The following is a 15,369-nucleotide window of genomic DNA, read 5'->3' as shown; positions in this document are numbered from 1 at the left end:
TACACGTTGAATGTCTCATTGTGAAGTAGGGATGTACAACAGCATAAAGCGTGGTTCTTTTTCTTGTTTTTTTTTTATTCATGTACTGAATTAGAGTCAAATAAAGGCAAGAGTAGTAAACCGCTGTTCGAAGTTTATAAATCGATTGAATGTCTCATTGTGAAGTAGGGATGTACAACAGCATAAAGCGTGGTTCTTTTTCTTGTTTTTTTTTTATTCATGTACTGAATTAGAGTCAAATAAAGGCAAGAGTAGTAAACCGCTGTTCGAAGTTTATAAATCGATTGAGAAAAAAACCAACCCGGGTTACAAACGAAAACTGATGGACACGCATCAAATATGAGAGAACTACGACACAACAATAAAATGTAACACACACAGAAACGAACTATAATATAACAATGGCCATTTTTCTGACTCGGTACAGGACATTTTAAGTAAAACAAATGGTGGTTTAAACCTGATTTGGTGGCATGCCAAACCTCCCACTTTAATGGCAATGTTAAATATAACATTAAAATAACAACATTACATGACAGGACTACAATACAAATACATAGGAGAAAATATAGGACAGAGAAACACACAAATAATAGCTAACAAAAGGTACCAGGTTTAAAAAAAAATTAAAAACGCCAGACGTGCGCCTCGTTTGAAAGCAAAAACAGGTACAAGGTTGAATAGCACTTAGGACCGAAAGTTCCAAAAAAATATGTGACCAATACGGTTTGTCTGCCTGGATTAAAAACGGATACATTACATAACACAACATAAATAGAGGTCGGTCATTTACAAACGTATCAATCGTATCGTATACGTTGACGTATCCGCATCTGCAGATATATATAAAAATATTATGTGATCCCGAGCTTATAAGTTAGACCATGCTTCTTTAAAAAAAAAGTAATTGGAATCTCTTTGAAACGTTTCAATCAAACATATACACTTTCAATATTTGTGATAGTGGTGTTCTGTAAAACAAAATATAGGGGATTCTATCAACTACATTTTTAGTACTTTAACATGCCCTTAAAAAGGAGCCAATATAGGACAGGTACACGAATATCGTACACAATCCTTTAATAATCTAGTTAAAAAAATCAAGATCTTACATGAATAAACACAAAAAAATCAAATGGACTACTCATACACATGTAAGGAACTTTGAATATTGTTCATTTGCGATTTTATCATTAAAGGTAATAGAAAAGTACTGAGTATCACTCTATATGTCAATTAACCATTTGGTTCTACGTGAGCACAAGTTCATACACAAACAAACGATTTTTACCGTATTTACTCCTACCATGCCTGTAAACTGTTCCAACTATCCGAAACATCTTTTAAAGTTGGGTTACATGTTTCACAGAAACTCGATATTTCCTAATTGTTTTGTAAATTTCTGCATTATAAATTAATCAGTCGCCCATTTGCATTATTGAAAGTACATACAATAAAAGCTCAGGATCACATACTGTTTTTATGTATTTCTGCAGATGCGGATACGTCAACGTATATTGATACGGCTGATGCGTCTTTAAATGACCGACCTCTAATACCAGCACATACACATACACAGCCGAATTAGCCATAGCCAGTTCAACGCACAAAGTGACGTCACATTTGAATTTCTCAAAAATAATATATATAATTAGGATAAAGTTCCAAGATTAGATTTGTAAGACTTATTTAACATTTATTTATAACAATGAAAATTAAAATACTACTTTATATCAAATTATGGTGGTAATTATATTACGTACTGTATTATTTATATATGTTAGTGTCGGTCAAGGATGGATATCCCACATCTTTTGTTTTCTATGTTAATGATTTGTGAAACATCGAGCTTTATAGAAAATAAAGTTCACGAAGTTTATGAGTAAGTTTTTATTATTAGTTCTCACCAAAAGGTCACGGAGTAAAGACGACAAAACATAAGTGAGAACAGTTAAACTAACTGTATACAAGAATGCTCGCAATAATAAAGGAGAGCGAACTTCCTTGTAATCATAAGCGTGCACGATTTTTCCACTTCTTACCCTATTGTTTGTTAAGTCAAGAACAATACCCGTTGTTTTATTTTATAATAAGAAAGAAAGAAAATTGTACATACATTCAGAGATGTATTTATCGTTACAACAACAGTATGGATTTTCAACAACGATCAAGACAAGCTAATTTTACAACGTGTGAAAACAACACAGAAAGACATGGAGATAAAAACATACCTGATAATAGTTACCAAAACCTTGTTAGAATTGAATCACTGAATGAAGACAATATATATGAGGTTATTCAAGAAGCAACTGCCAGCAGTACCGAAAGGAATAAATTGAAGAATGAAAACACCACTACATGGAAAATTTTAGCCTTACTTTTTAGCTCACCTGGCCCAAAGGGCCAAATGAGCTTTTCTCATCACTTTGCATCCGGCCTCCGTCGTCCTGCGTCCGGCGTTAGCTTTTACAAAAATCTTCTCCTCTGAAACTACTGGGCCAAATTTAACCAAACTTGGCCACAATCATCATTGGGTATCTAGTTTAAAAATTGTGTCCGGTGACCTGGCCAACCAACCAAGATGGCCGCCATGGCTAAAAATAGAACATAGGCGTAAAATGCAGTTTTTAGCTTATAACTCAAAAACCAAAGCATTTAGAGCAAATCTGACAGTGATAAAATTGTTTATCAGGTTAAGATCTATCTGATCTGATATTTTCAGATGAATCCGACATTCCGTTGTTAGTTTGCTGCCCCTGAATTGGTAATTTTAAGGAAATTTTGCTGTTTTTAGTTATTATCTTGAATATTATTATAGATAGAGATAAACCTTAAACAGCAATAATGTTCAACAAAGTAAGATCTACAAATAAGTCAACATGACCAAAATGGTCAGTTGACCACTTTAGGAGTTATTGCCCTTTATAGTCAATTTTTAACAATTTTTCGTAAATCTTAGTAATTTTTTAGAAAAATCTTCTCATCTGAAACTGCTGGGCCAAGTTAATCCAAACTTGGCCACAATCATCTTTGGGGTATCTAGTTTAAAAATTGTGTCCGGTGACCCGGCCAACCAGCCAAGATGGCCGCCATGGCTAAAAATAGAACATAGGGGTAAAATGCAGTTTTTGGCTTATAACTCAAAAACCAAAGCATTTAGAGCAAATCTGACAGGAAGTAAAATTGTTGATCAGGTCAAGATCTATCTGCCCTGGAATTTTAAGATGAATTGGATCATTGGTTGTTAGGTTGCTGATCCTGAATTGGAAATTTTGAGGAAAGTTTGCTGTTTTTTTGTTATTATCTTGAATATTGTTATAGATAGAGATAAACTGTAAACAGCAATAATGTACAGCAAAGTAAGAACTAAAAATAAGTCAACATGACCAAAATAGTTAGGAGTTATTGCCCTTCATAGTCAGTTTTTAACAATTTTCATAATATTTGTAGATTTTCACTAACATTTTCCACAGAAACTACTGTTATAGATAGAGATAATTGTAAGCAGCAAAAATGTTTAGTAAAGTAAGATCTACAAAAACATCACCATCACCGAAACACAATTTTGTCATGAATCCATCTGTGTACAATATTTAACATTAACATAGACCAAGGTGAGCGACACAGGCTCTTTAGAGCCTCTAGTTTGTATGAGTACTGTCATATTGGTAGGTGCGGTAGCATACCTCTGGGCAAAAATACTATCTCGTGACTCGTGTTTATCTCCAGCTGAAAATCAAACAGGACTCGATCCAGATTTTAGATGCAAATGCAAAAACGACTTTTCCGAACGATGTTGTGAAATAACGCCATGGGACAGAATTATTAGCGAGAACAGAAAATCTTGCCTTTCTGACGGAAATATGACATTATCTGTTAACAATTCAAAACAGGATCAAAAGCCAGCTGACTGTAAGTCTGTTTGTGCTTCGTTTCTAAGTATAAATAACGGATATTGTGTAGAAGTGATCGGAGACTACAAGCATATTTGTATCATATCGTGCCTACAGAACTGGATATTCAACAATGCGACATTTTCATGCTATTGGATAGACACTAGAAAAGCGAATTGGAGTTCTGCGAATGAAATGTGCCAATCAAAAGTGGCAAGTCTCATTAACATTCAAACTCTGGATGAAATTAAATGTCTCGAACAATTTTTAAAATTAATGAAGATGTATAGGTAGGTGGACGTTGGGTTAACAACCAGTAGCGATGGCACAGTACAGAGTATAATTACACTATCGACAATCTGTCTTATTTATGGACTCAAAATGAACCCGCATCATTCGGAAGTGACAAATGCGTACAACTCTGGAAAAGAACCGACAATTTTCTCCTAGACGATACAACATGCTCTGAGAAGAAGCCATTTATTTGCAAAACTACAAATCTTCCACAAATATGAAAACTAACGCTATAAACCACTATTTTTGGAAAACTAGTGGATACAGTTAATAAGCATACGTATATTATGTTTCGTTCATTTTAAAGAAAGGTTAGGCTAAAAGATGATAACTATATTTTCTTTTGTTTTCGTGGTTTCTCTGAAATAAATAAAAATGAAGAGCTTGCAAACAATAAGTTATCTAAATGTACATCTAACCCTTGACCTGCGATTCACCGTGGTTTTTGATGGGCTTCGTATTGCCTAGTCTTTTGTTTGCGTTGTTGTGTTTTGTGAACTATTGATATTTTGTGTACTACTAGTATTTTATGGTTTTGGTACATGTATCTTCTGCCTCTCTTTTAAAGGCTCTTCAAAGTCCTTTTGAAGGGATTGTTGATTGAAAATATATATTTGAAGGGTAATAGCGGATAAACTTCGTGTAACATCCGTTCCAATATCTAAAAACATCTATAAAAAATAATAAGTTAGCGGAGCGGGTAACGTATAATCATCAGAAATTAAAACTAACTATCAGCCATTAACGTCCTAAATAAACATCAACAATAAAGTAATGAATACGGAAAACACATTCAGTCACGTTTGTATGACGTGTTTTAACAAATAATTGGCATTCCCATGAAGTTAACAAAACAAGAGTTCCAAGTCTTGTAGTTGAAATCATCCCTTCGTTAATTTTACGGACATCATCACGAGTTGATTTACCGTTATTGAATATCTGTTTCACAGATGATAGCGGATATTTTCTCTATGTCGTAACTACAGTCCCCCTTTAATCCCGAATGATATCTACCGAATTCAGCTTATTACAGGATTTGTACTAACATGAACAACATGATGAGTGCAACGCAGAGCAGAATCGACTAAACCTTCTGGAGCACCTGAGATCTCCCAGAATTTTTTGGGGTTCATGTAGTTTGGTCTTTAGTTTTTCTATGTTGTGTTTTTTATGTACTATAATTTGTTTTTTTGTTGGTAATTTTATATTTAAGCCATGGCGCTGTCAATATATATAAGAACATGTGCCATGAGTGCCAATATGACAACTCTCCGTCCAAGTCACAACTTGTTAAAGGAAACCATTAACATAGGTCTTCAACATGGACCCGGGATTCACACCGAACAGCAGGTATAGAGGACCCCAAACCATTCAAACGGGAAAACAAAAGGTATAAGCTATATAAATTATAAAACGAGAACCGCGAAACACTTATGAACCATATCAACAAACGACAACTACTGAACGTCAGTTTATTTTCGACTTATGAGTTTGAATGTCCCTTTTGCATCTTTCGCCTTTTTTTATTGATTTGTGACATAGAAATTAATATTGAATAAGATCAATAACACGACATTAACTAGAGGATTTCAGGTGAACTGCATGAAAGACAAGGTAAGCAGCTCCTGTTCTATTATAAAGCATGCTCCTCATGATAATGGATCATTTATATCATGAAACATTGCAATTACATTTACTCTCCGTCCACATATAAACATTTTATGTTAAAACTGAAAATTGGTCATATCGTGATTCTGAGCCATAATTATTTTGTAAAGGAAAGGATTGCCGGTTATTTCATTTTTCATAAAGTCCATAATAAAAAGTGTCTCTTGCTTTATGTGTGATATTTAAAATGATGCATGCACCGACAGGGTCTACTTTTGGAGAAAAAAATCAGAAATACATGAATTTGAAATTGAAAAAAAAACGAAACTATTAAATGTTGATAACCTTTTTACGATCCTTGACAATAAATTAGCAATGGTGGAGTTAATATTCATTTGATATTGGTATTTTCCGCATGTACTTACCTAGTGTTTTGTATTGTTATCATCAATTCTTTATCTCTCTATTTATTGTGTCGTCGGATGGAGCACTTTAGAGCAACAGGCCGTTTTCTCTTATTGCAATTTGCACTTGAGATATTGTCATTCCATCAAACAGATTGGAAAAGCTTACACTGATCTCTCAGTAGGATTAGTCGTTCGTGAATATAATATCGCTTTAGATAATGTTGGAGTTGAAATTCATATTGATAAAAACCTATCATGGTCAATTCAAATTGATAAAATATGCGAAACTATTTCAACCAGAATATATTTGTTAAAAAGGTTGAAACGTTATTTCCCATTAAAGGGTATTATTCTTTTTTACAATAGCTATATATTACCCATTATTGACTACTGTTGTACAATATGGGGTCTTACCACGCACATTAATTTGGAGAGGATACATAAGCTTCAAAAACGTGCTGCAAGATTACTTTTTTCTGTTTCTTTTGAATTTCCATCAACAATAATGTTTACAAAACTTGCATATTTACGAGAATACACTATTTTCAAGTTGTGTTAATGTTTAAATGTATGAATGGTCTAGAACCTGATTATCTATCTTGTGCTGATCTTTATAATTATTGTCTGAGGTCGACAACATCTGGACTTCTTCCTGTACCAAGACCTAATTCTGATTTTTTAAAAAGAACATTAAAATATTCATTCTGGTCTTATTACCTGGAGTAATTTACCAAATAATGTTAAAGAAATAGATAATTTGATACATTTAAGACCAACTGTTCAAACTATTTTCTAATTGAACAGAATAAAGATGCACGAAACTTATGTTTGTTTTCTTCTTCTACTGAATGCATATGTACTTATTCAATATTTAAGCTGCTATATTTAACTGTATTATGTATTTTATTTTGTATGTCTTTTTTTTCCTTTTCTATTTGTATTAATAGTTTTTGAAGGCCTCATGGAAGATTAACATGTAATTATTAAATGTGTTACCTTCGTTAAATAGAGAATTTTATTATTATTATTATAATATCTTCAAATAATATCTTATTAAAAATGCCTTCAAAAACAACCTTACAATCTGTAAACAGATCTGTTTCCCCGACTGGGACTGGTACCTGTATTTTTCACTTCGTGGTTTCTACGTATACTTTATGTTTCCACGGACTGTCATTCTGTCAATCAAATTTAAAATTGCAAAAATTTGTTTTCCGTTTATGCACATTTTTACTAAATTGTTTACTTCTGCCGTCGTCCGATTGTATGTTTTATATTAGTTTCACATTTTTCTCCTTCTACAGAACTAAATGACTTTTTTGAAATTGATAGTAAAAAACTAAATTCCCCAAAAAATATTCAGTAATGAATGACATGCCTTCTTTCTTTTGTAGAAGAACTAGGAGGTCTATGGATTAAATGAAACGATATATTACGTTTATATAATGCTGAAAACTACAATTTTGAGAGAAGATTTTTATTGGATTGTCAACAAATATTGCCTGATACATATATACTAAATCGGTATTTCCTATCAAAAATATTATTTGAACAAAAGCGTGTTTCTTCCTGTTAGATATTTTAAAGAATCGAATTGCAAACCTGGAAACGACATCATGTAAAATTTTAAAAGTTTCGAGCCATCATATCTATTTAAAGAATTACTGTAATATTTTTTCTGTCTATGAAGAAATAACATAAACAATTGGGTGCACACTGAATAAAGCGCGTAGCGGATTATTTAACAGTGTGCACCACATTTTTTTTTATGTTATTTCGAATAGACAGAAAAAATATTACAGTAATTCTTTAAAAAGACATGACTAAATTATGTCTATGGGCTCATAACAAAATAACGTCAGCCAACCAGAAGACGCGTTACATCCAAAATTAAATTATAAATAAAAAGTGCTCATTTGTTGATAGAGGCAACACAGCTAAATAGAAAGAGCATCTAAAGCTTCCTCTGGTATGCGACTGACATCCGACCCATAGAATATTTCCATGGTAATATGTGTCTGTTCTGGGTTGTATATACCAAAGACTGGCCACAATGGGGGCTCTGTCGGTGAAACTACTAAGTTTTTGAAGTGAGCTACTACCTTTCTACTTTTTAAATCAACAATTATCCAGTGTCTTTTAGACGTATCCAGCAAAAATCCGTAATGTAATTTAGAATATGATCTGATGGCTAAGGGAATTCGATCACTGAAAGGATAATGACTTAACATTTGTCCATTATGCCATCCATGAAGACACACTTTCCCACATAGGTGACACCCACTTCCACTGATTACCCAGGCAAACGGACTACGGTCGTTTCTAAAACTTTTATCGATTACGTCATTCCTTGCTAGACCAATCTCAAATAGAACTGTCCGTCGAATTAGGCGCAAGATTTTGAATTTAACGGAAATTTCCCAATAAAACAGACCCGGTTTGTTGAAGGATCGTGTTCCTATAGTTCCTGGAAATAAACGAAGTCTGCGAGTTCCGGATTTCCCAGGAGTAGAGCCATATATTTGCTTTGTCGATTTTAAAGCCATCGTAAGACTGTCACGTGAAACTTCTACTGAGGGATGAGAAACAGCTGCATCAAATGCTATACTTATGCCTGAAAAATGCATTAATATAGACTTAGATAGTGAAAATAATACACACACTGTTTAAGTTAATTTACCTTTTTGTATTGTGGCAATCATATACAGAATTTCTAGTTTATTTACCTTTCAAAGGAGACAAACAGGAAATATTTTCCAAGAAACATAAAGGTACATAATTCATTTATCAACAGTGAAGGTTTTTATTCTCTCGCTTTTTCTTTCTTTTTATAATTGTATTCTACTTTTATGAGGTCAGGACTTTTTTAAATCTAAAGATCAGCCATGTGTGTTGAGAAAGGCAACCGTTTGTTCTGCAGAGAAAAATATTGAATTTAAAATGGAGATTCTTGAGTTTGATATTATATTAAATCTTCCTAAATGAACGGACGGATAAAAGACAATACTGCATATAAATCAAAACACTACTTCATGTTTTCCCAATCAAGTTCCACTAAAGGAATATATGTTCAATGTATTCGACTCAATATCGTGAGACTGTCTCTAGTTGTAAGTAACTTACAGTTTACGTCGTTATACAACAAATTCCGCTCCGTTATTGTCTCAGAATATTTTCTTGTAGTGAAATCTAAAAATAAGAAAAATTTCCAACCTTTACTGAGACTAATAGATATGGGTACAATATAAACTCACAAATAATACGCGCGTATAAGCCTTCATACAATAGATATCAACTTTAAAAATGCATAAATCTCAAATGCATTTAAACAGTCACTTCGTTTAGGATTTTTGGAATGCTTATTATTTTCTTGATTTGAGTTGCGTTGAATTTGCTTCGTGTAAATAGATGTTGGGCTTTTTTCAAAGACTAATGGCACGTGCTCCTACGAATAGAACGTGTCGAAAAGTTGTCCTAAATATAAATCCTTATAGTAGTAGTCTTGTTTTATAAAACTTATTATTTTCCATACATCATGATTTTGAAGTTTCCATTTTTATCAAATATATAGAAAATTTGCATAAGCCTTTAAAATGGACAATTATTCTGATTCTAGTTATAGAAAGTCTTATGACTGGGCACTTAAAAGATCGGAATAAATTCAATTATCCCTGACAAAGACCAAACATAGAAATTAATAATTGAGAATTTATTATTTTTTTCCTATTAATTTCTGTCACATTGATACCAGTTAATAACGCGAGTATTAATAGATTTACTTTACTTACTATCCGTGTGATCTCTGGCAGAATATAACGGTGCATCTTGTAAAGATTCATCTGCAAGTGATATGAAAGCCTAGACTGGTGGCGTTTTATTTAGATACGTTATGACATATAATCCGGTTAAACACTTTATGTTAATGAAACTATTTGTTCTAAGTCATGCATATCTGATAAGTCGAGGAATGCTAACAATAAAGAGACTATTTATTTTCATACTTTAAATGACACAATTATATTATATTTCTACATGTGTGAGTTTAACATTCTGACGTACTTGGTCTTTATGCCGTTTTGTGCTTTTTTGTTACATATATTTTTTTAGTGATTGGGATTGTAATATATTGTTGACTGCTGTATTTTATACATTTTTCATGTTTTTACCTATTATGTCTGCTTGTTTGGTTTACTCACCGTTGGCAATATAATGGAATGTGTTGCGACTTTCATACAAGTGAGAGGTTTAGCCAGCTATAAAACCAGGTTCAATCTACCATTTTCTATATAAGAAAATGTCTGTACCATGTCAGGAATATGACGGTTGTTATCCTTTCGTTTGATGTGTTTGAACTTTTGACTTTGCCATTTGATTTGGGACTTTCCGTTTTGAATTTTCTTCGGAGTTAAGTATCTATATGATTTTACTATTTTCTAAAATGTATATCCCCTATCCTTCTAATATACTGAAAGTGAATGTAATTGTTACTGGATTTTCAAACTTACCTAAAACAGTCAGACGTGAAGGTGGTTTTGTCGCTACAATACCTGTAAATAAAGTATTTCACGTTAACTGTGGTCCTACTATACGTACATGCGCAGAAACGCTTCCGGACGATAGGTTCTTAGAGCAATTCAGATAATATTTTCTTGATTCAATTAGTTAACTCGTCTAATGACATTTTAAAAATAAAGAGAAATCAACCTGATAACTCACTTATTGTACACTTTCATATAAAAAGGTTTTTGAAGAGTGAAATTACAATAAATATATTTATTAGGTGGCCTAAGAAATATACCTTTAAAAGTTCTTGGTGTCCCACGATACAAAATATCATCTGAAAGTAAAACATGAACATCATTTCACATAAGCTGAATAGAAAATATACACAATAAATATTAAATATTTTTGTGATTTATTAATTGCATAAGGACTGGTTATAGTGTTTTCAACGGCGAGAACATCATTTATTTTGTTGTTACATTACAATGGTATTCAAAATATTGATTGAATGAACATTTGTTTTTACAAAAAGTCATGTTGTTTCATTTGGCCACTTGACTTGGTAAGTACCAAACATAGATGAATGTGCTATTTAAGCATTTTCAAAATTGTTATTAACTAGCGACGAGGACAAATGGGTGTTCAGCCATACGCATACCGTGCATATACATGTAGTATATTAGTATCAATCTTAATGAATACAATTTCAATGCGGTGAGGGATTTTTATACTAGGATGTATATTCCGTATAAAATATGTGTTGTCGTACTAAAAGAAAATATCCGACAAAAAAACATAATGGTATTTGTAGGATAGCATGACGAATATCAGCTACTTTAGTTAAATGATTACCTGACTTTGCTGAACGTGATGACATCAAAGCAGAAATTCTTGGTGATGACATTGACGACAACATCCCTGACAAAATAAAGTAGAAAATGTTACCAACTGATGTACATGTGTCTTTTTCAGAACCGCAAGAATAAAAAAAGAAAACTAAATGGTTCAAAAAATAAAAACGTCAATGCAGAGTAAATTTCGAAGAGAAACAACACCAGCTAACAAATGAGAAACAAAATAGGCATCTACTTTAACAGGTAAAAAGTGATATAGTGCCCATAGGGAAAAAAATTTGCTTTTTGATCTCAGCAGAAAATGTAAGTGATTGGACCAACGTCCTCCACACTCAAGGTGAGAACACAACTATAACACCAACGATGCGCTTGTCCAATCTAAATGTGTCACGCGTCAAAATAAGTGTACTTTAACACTCTACTCTACTGATGTGTTCACTGTAATATTCTGAGATGTTGAAGCATAGTTCAAGCAATAGTTGTTGCAGTTTTGTATGCATGTAATACTAGTAGTTGCTGCCAGTTTTTCAAAAAATAAATATACGCCGAATTCAAGATTTGAACAAATCAAATCAAATTAAAGTCTACAAAATCATTTTGAAGATATATTTTCTATCTTTTGTCATCGAAACTTTAATCAATGGATCTGTTGAAAGAAAAAAAAGAACGGAAAATAATTAATGACAACCAATGGCATGTAAATTATACAAGTGATCCTCAATTTCTTTTAAGCTGTAATAAGGAGTGCTTTAATTCGTTAATATTGTCAATAAATATAGTTTTCAAATAAACATGTGTTTATCAAAGAATTCGTCAAAACTTCATGTTTTTGTCTTAAGATTACCTGTAGTCATTCTTGAAATACTTCTGGAAGGCATGTCACCTAATTCAAAGAGAATAAAGTTAAACTCTTTACAAATATTTTATGTGTTTTAGTATCTTCATTTGCAAAATAAAATACTCAATAAGCGCAAATACATGATCATTATCGGTTTTCATGAAGTTTAATCTAAAAAAAATGTCACACTTATATCTTAAATTGTAGACTAGTAATTTCGTGAACTTTTACCTTTCCAATAATTCTAATGTTCAAAAACTTATTATTTTACAATACTAAGTTACCTGTATATAGCCTTGGAGAACTCCTAAAAGAATGTTTTCCTGCAAATAAAAATTTTCAAAATAAGTTCAATAAGCAATTTATGATATGCAACCAAATGATATTTCAGCAATATTCGTCCAATTCCTGCAGCTCAGGAGGGCCCAATGTCACTTTCTGTTACGTTATTTATCTTTCGTTTGCTTGCTTGTTTGCAGCTATCATTTAACCGGAAACCAAGTGTAGTGCTTTCTTATCTACTAAAATATCTAGTACATGAAATAGAAGATACTACATCATTCACATTAATAGATGCATTGAAATAAGCTACATTGATAACTTACTTTTATTGTAGGAATATTGTCCTAACGCGCTGAATTTGTATCCTGCTGTATTTATACATTTCCCATTTACCAGCACATGCGCAGTATATTTTCCTGGTTTTGGAGCAATGAAGTATACTTTGTACGTCCCATCCTTGTCCGTATAATCTTCTGCGTGAGGGCGTAGTATGTCATTGTCTGGGTCTAATATCTCTATACTAATATCTGCAGTCGCTATATATAAAATTGTTAATGATTTTACTTGGAGTATGGCAGAAATATGAAGTCTTATTTACTCTGAGTCGAAGGGTTTAAGGACAACATTTCGTAAGTATTGCAGATGTGATTTAAAATTACTTTACGAAAAACTGAATTAAAAAAAGAAAGGGCTACTTTGTCAAAAAATAATCATATATTGAAAGAATATTTTTGTTTCAACAGAAAGTTTATGCACATCAGTAAAAACAAGATTCCTTGTAGATATATAGAACATTAAAATCGCAAATTAAGGTATTATTAAGGTTCAAAAGCCCTCAGGAAAACTTAACCTAATATATGAATTTGGCTATTTCTTTAAGTTCCCTTGTTCAAATAGCTCCTATCTTTTCTTTGTATTAGTACATCCCAGGAATTCAAACTTTGATGCTAGAGTGTTTCTGATAAAGGTTAATACTTCAAAGGGCTTTGGATGCACGAATATCATAAAAGTTGGGATTTTTTTAAATTTTCAAAATCAATGCATTTTACGAACGGTGTTAATGAGTCTTACCATCGTAGATTGGGATGAGTTCATCGTTATAAAGTCTTATTGTGAGGACAATCTTTTCCTCATCTACTGCAGCGTCACTTGGTACAACAACTGTGTTTGGAATACAGATGGCTATCGATGTAGGTTTCTTAAACAAGTCTTTTGACCGTCTAGTATCCATCTTTGTGGTTGAAGATTGAAGCTTATTTCTGTATTCCTAAATGTTTTAATATTCTAGTATATTTTTAGATGTTATATTTGATTAAAAAAAGCTTTCTTCAATAAAATTAACCATTGCTCCTTTTTATCATAGATACATCTGCTTAGAATATATGCTTTCCAATAATTGTGTAAACCAAAGTTTTCATTCATTATCATTCATTAATATAAAATCGGGTTTTTTTAAGACTGTGTAAACTTAAACTTTGTGCATATCGTTTAACGTTACTTGCTTCAATTTTGTATTCAGCTTTGCTGTTGGTAAACTAAAAGTAACAACAACAATAGCTCTTAATCATTAAACATACATTTCATTTTAAGTTTTACACCTGTTTTACCTGTAAATGTGAGGAGTTTAGATAAATAAACAAATTTAACGAACTTACCCTGTACATATAAATTGCGTCGTAAAATGCATGTGTCAGTTATAACGAAGGAGTCGATAGGCTAGTACAAAATAATGCTCTACAAAAAAATAAACCAAGATACAATGTTGATATATTTTTAACGTTTTTTAATTTTCAGGAACTTTGTATGATTCACAAAATAAAAAAAGGAAAGAATTCATTCATTGTTTTAATCATATTTATTGAAATTGTCATAATATTTTGATTGTTAAATTCGTGATTTTTTTTAAATCAAATAATCACCAATACATATAGAAAAAAAATTAATAACAAATTATTTATTTAAAAACACACCGACAATAAATTAAACATACCACGATAAGAATTTTAAGAAATTTCTTCTGATTGAAAATTCTGATTCTCCTTTTTTAATGTTTCACTCTTAACTTTAAAAAACAAAGGATATTGAAATCAATACACAAAAAACCTTATAACGTATTATTTAAAATCAAGATAGTCAACAAAGATCCCAAATACCTTCACTTTTTGTTGTTTTTGAGGCGTAAAAGTATAGTTTGTGATTCCTTTCAGCGTAACAATAGCCTTAATAGCAACGTGAAATTGATACATGGAAATCGAACACGAAAAGTAAAACAAAAATTTTTTGGGCAAGAATCTAGATCGTCATTTCTTATTACAGAACTATCTACAAAGGTAGGTGATCGAGAGAGTGCATTAACGTCTTTTACTTACAAAACTGTTAATAACTTATTGTTTATTTTCTTTATTACCAATAAACTGGCCTGAGAAAATTTACAAGATACCTTTATTTTGAGTGCATTGATATGAAATTTTTTAAATGCAATATTTGATTTCAGTACTAACACTCGTTGATGCCATTTTGTATGCTGTAACTTAGTTTTATTAGACGCATATATTATATATCGTTTTATCTCAAGAAAAGTTTACCATATATTTATAAAAGGTATCTTGCTACTCTTATGACTATTTTTTTTTAAATTGTGTAGCCTCAAGTTTAATGCTTTGACTTTTTATAGCATCTTCCTATCACAA

At 31.9% G+C, this 15,369-nt stretch overlaps 1 protein-coding gene across 2 annotated transcripts; it reads right to left on the bottom strand.

The window, feature by feature from the left end:
• Positions 1 to 8,013: 8,013 nt before the first annotated feature.
• LOC134682974 (uncharacterized) lies at positions 8,014 to 14,745 on the bottom strand. 2 transcript variants are annotated; one of them, XM_063541938.1, is made up of 12 exons: positions 14,670 to 14,745; positions 14,335 to 14,413; positions 13,751 to 13,946; positions 13,003 to 13,215; positions 12,682 to 12,720; positions 12,404 to 12,442; positions 11,558 to 11,623; positions 11,001 to 11,039; positions 10,708 to 10,749; positions 9,991 to 10,041; positions 9,326 to 9,391; positions 8,014 to 8,816 (listed from the first exon to the last, which is right to left on the bottom strand). In XM_063541938.1, exons 2-12 carry the CDS (start codon positions 14,341 to 14,343, stop codon positions 8,140 to 8,142), a joined length of 1,437 nt encoding a protein of 478 aa, XP_063398008.1. In that variant the 5' UTR covers positions 14,344 to 14,413; positions 14,670 to 14,745; the 3' UTR covers positions 8,014 to 8,139. The 2 variants fall into 2 exon arrangements, with proteins under 2 accessions (XP_063398008.1, XP_063398009.1); XM_063541939.1 differs by lacking the exon at positions 11,001 to 11,039.
• Positions 14,746 to 15,369: the final 624 nt, after the last annotated feature.

This window comes from Mytilus trossulus, chromosome 9, assembly GCF_036588685.1.
Source record: "Mytilus trossulus isolate FHL-02 chromosome 9, PNRI_Mtr1.1.1.hap1, whole genome shotgun sequence".
Taxonomy (NCBI): domain Eukaryota; kingdom Metazoa; phylum Mollusca; class Bivalvia; order Mytilida; family Mytilidae; genus Mytilus; species Mytilus trossulus.
This window is presented reverse-complemented; position numbering and strand designations above follow the sequence as displayed.

Coding starts and splice junctions, on each gene's coding strand:
- LOC134682974 (XM_063541938.1), bottom strand. Junction 12,443..12,681: donor TTCTCCAAGGCTATATACAG/GTAACTTAGTAT, acceptor TCTTTGAATTAG/GTGACATGCCTTCCAGAAGT. Junction 11,624..12,403: donor TATTTCAAGAATGACTACAG/GTAATCTTAAGA, acceptor TTATTTTGTCAG/GGATGTTGTCGTCAATGTCA.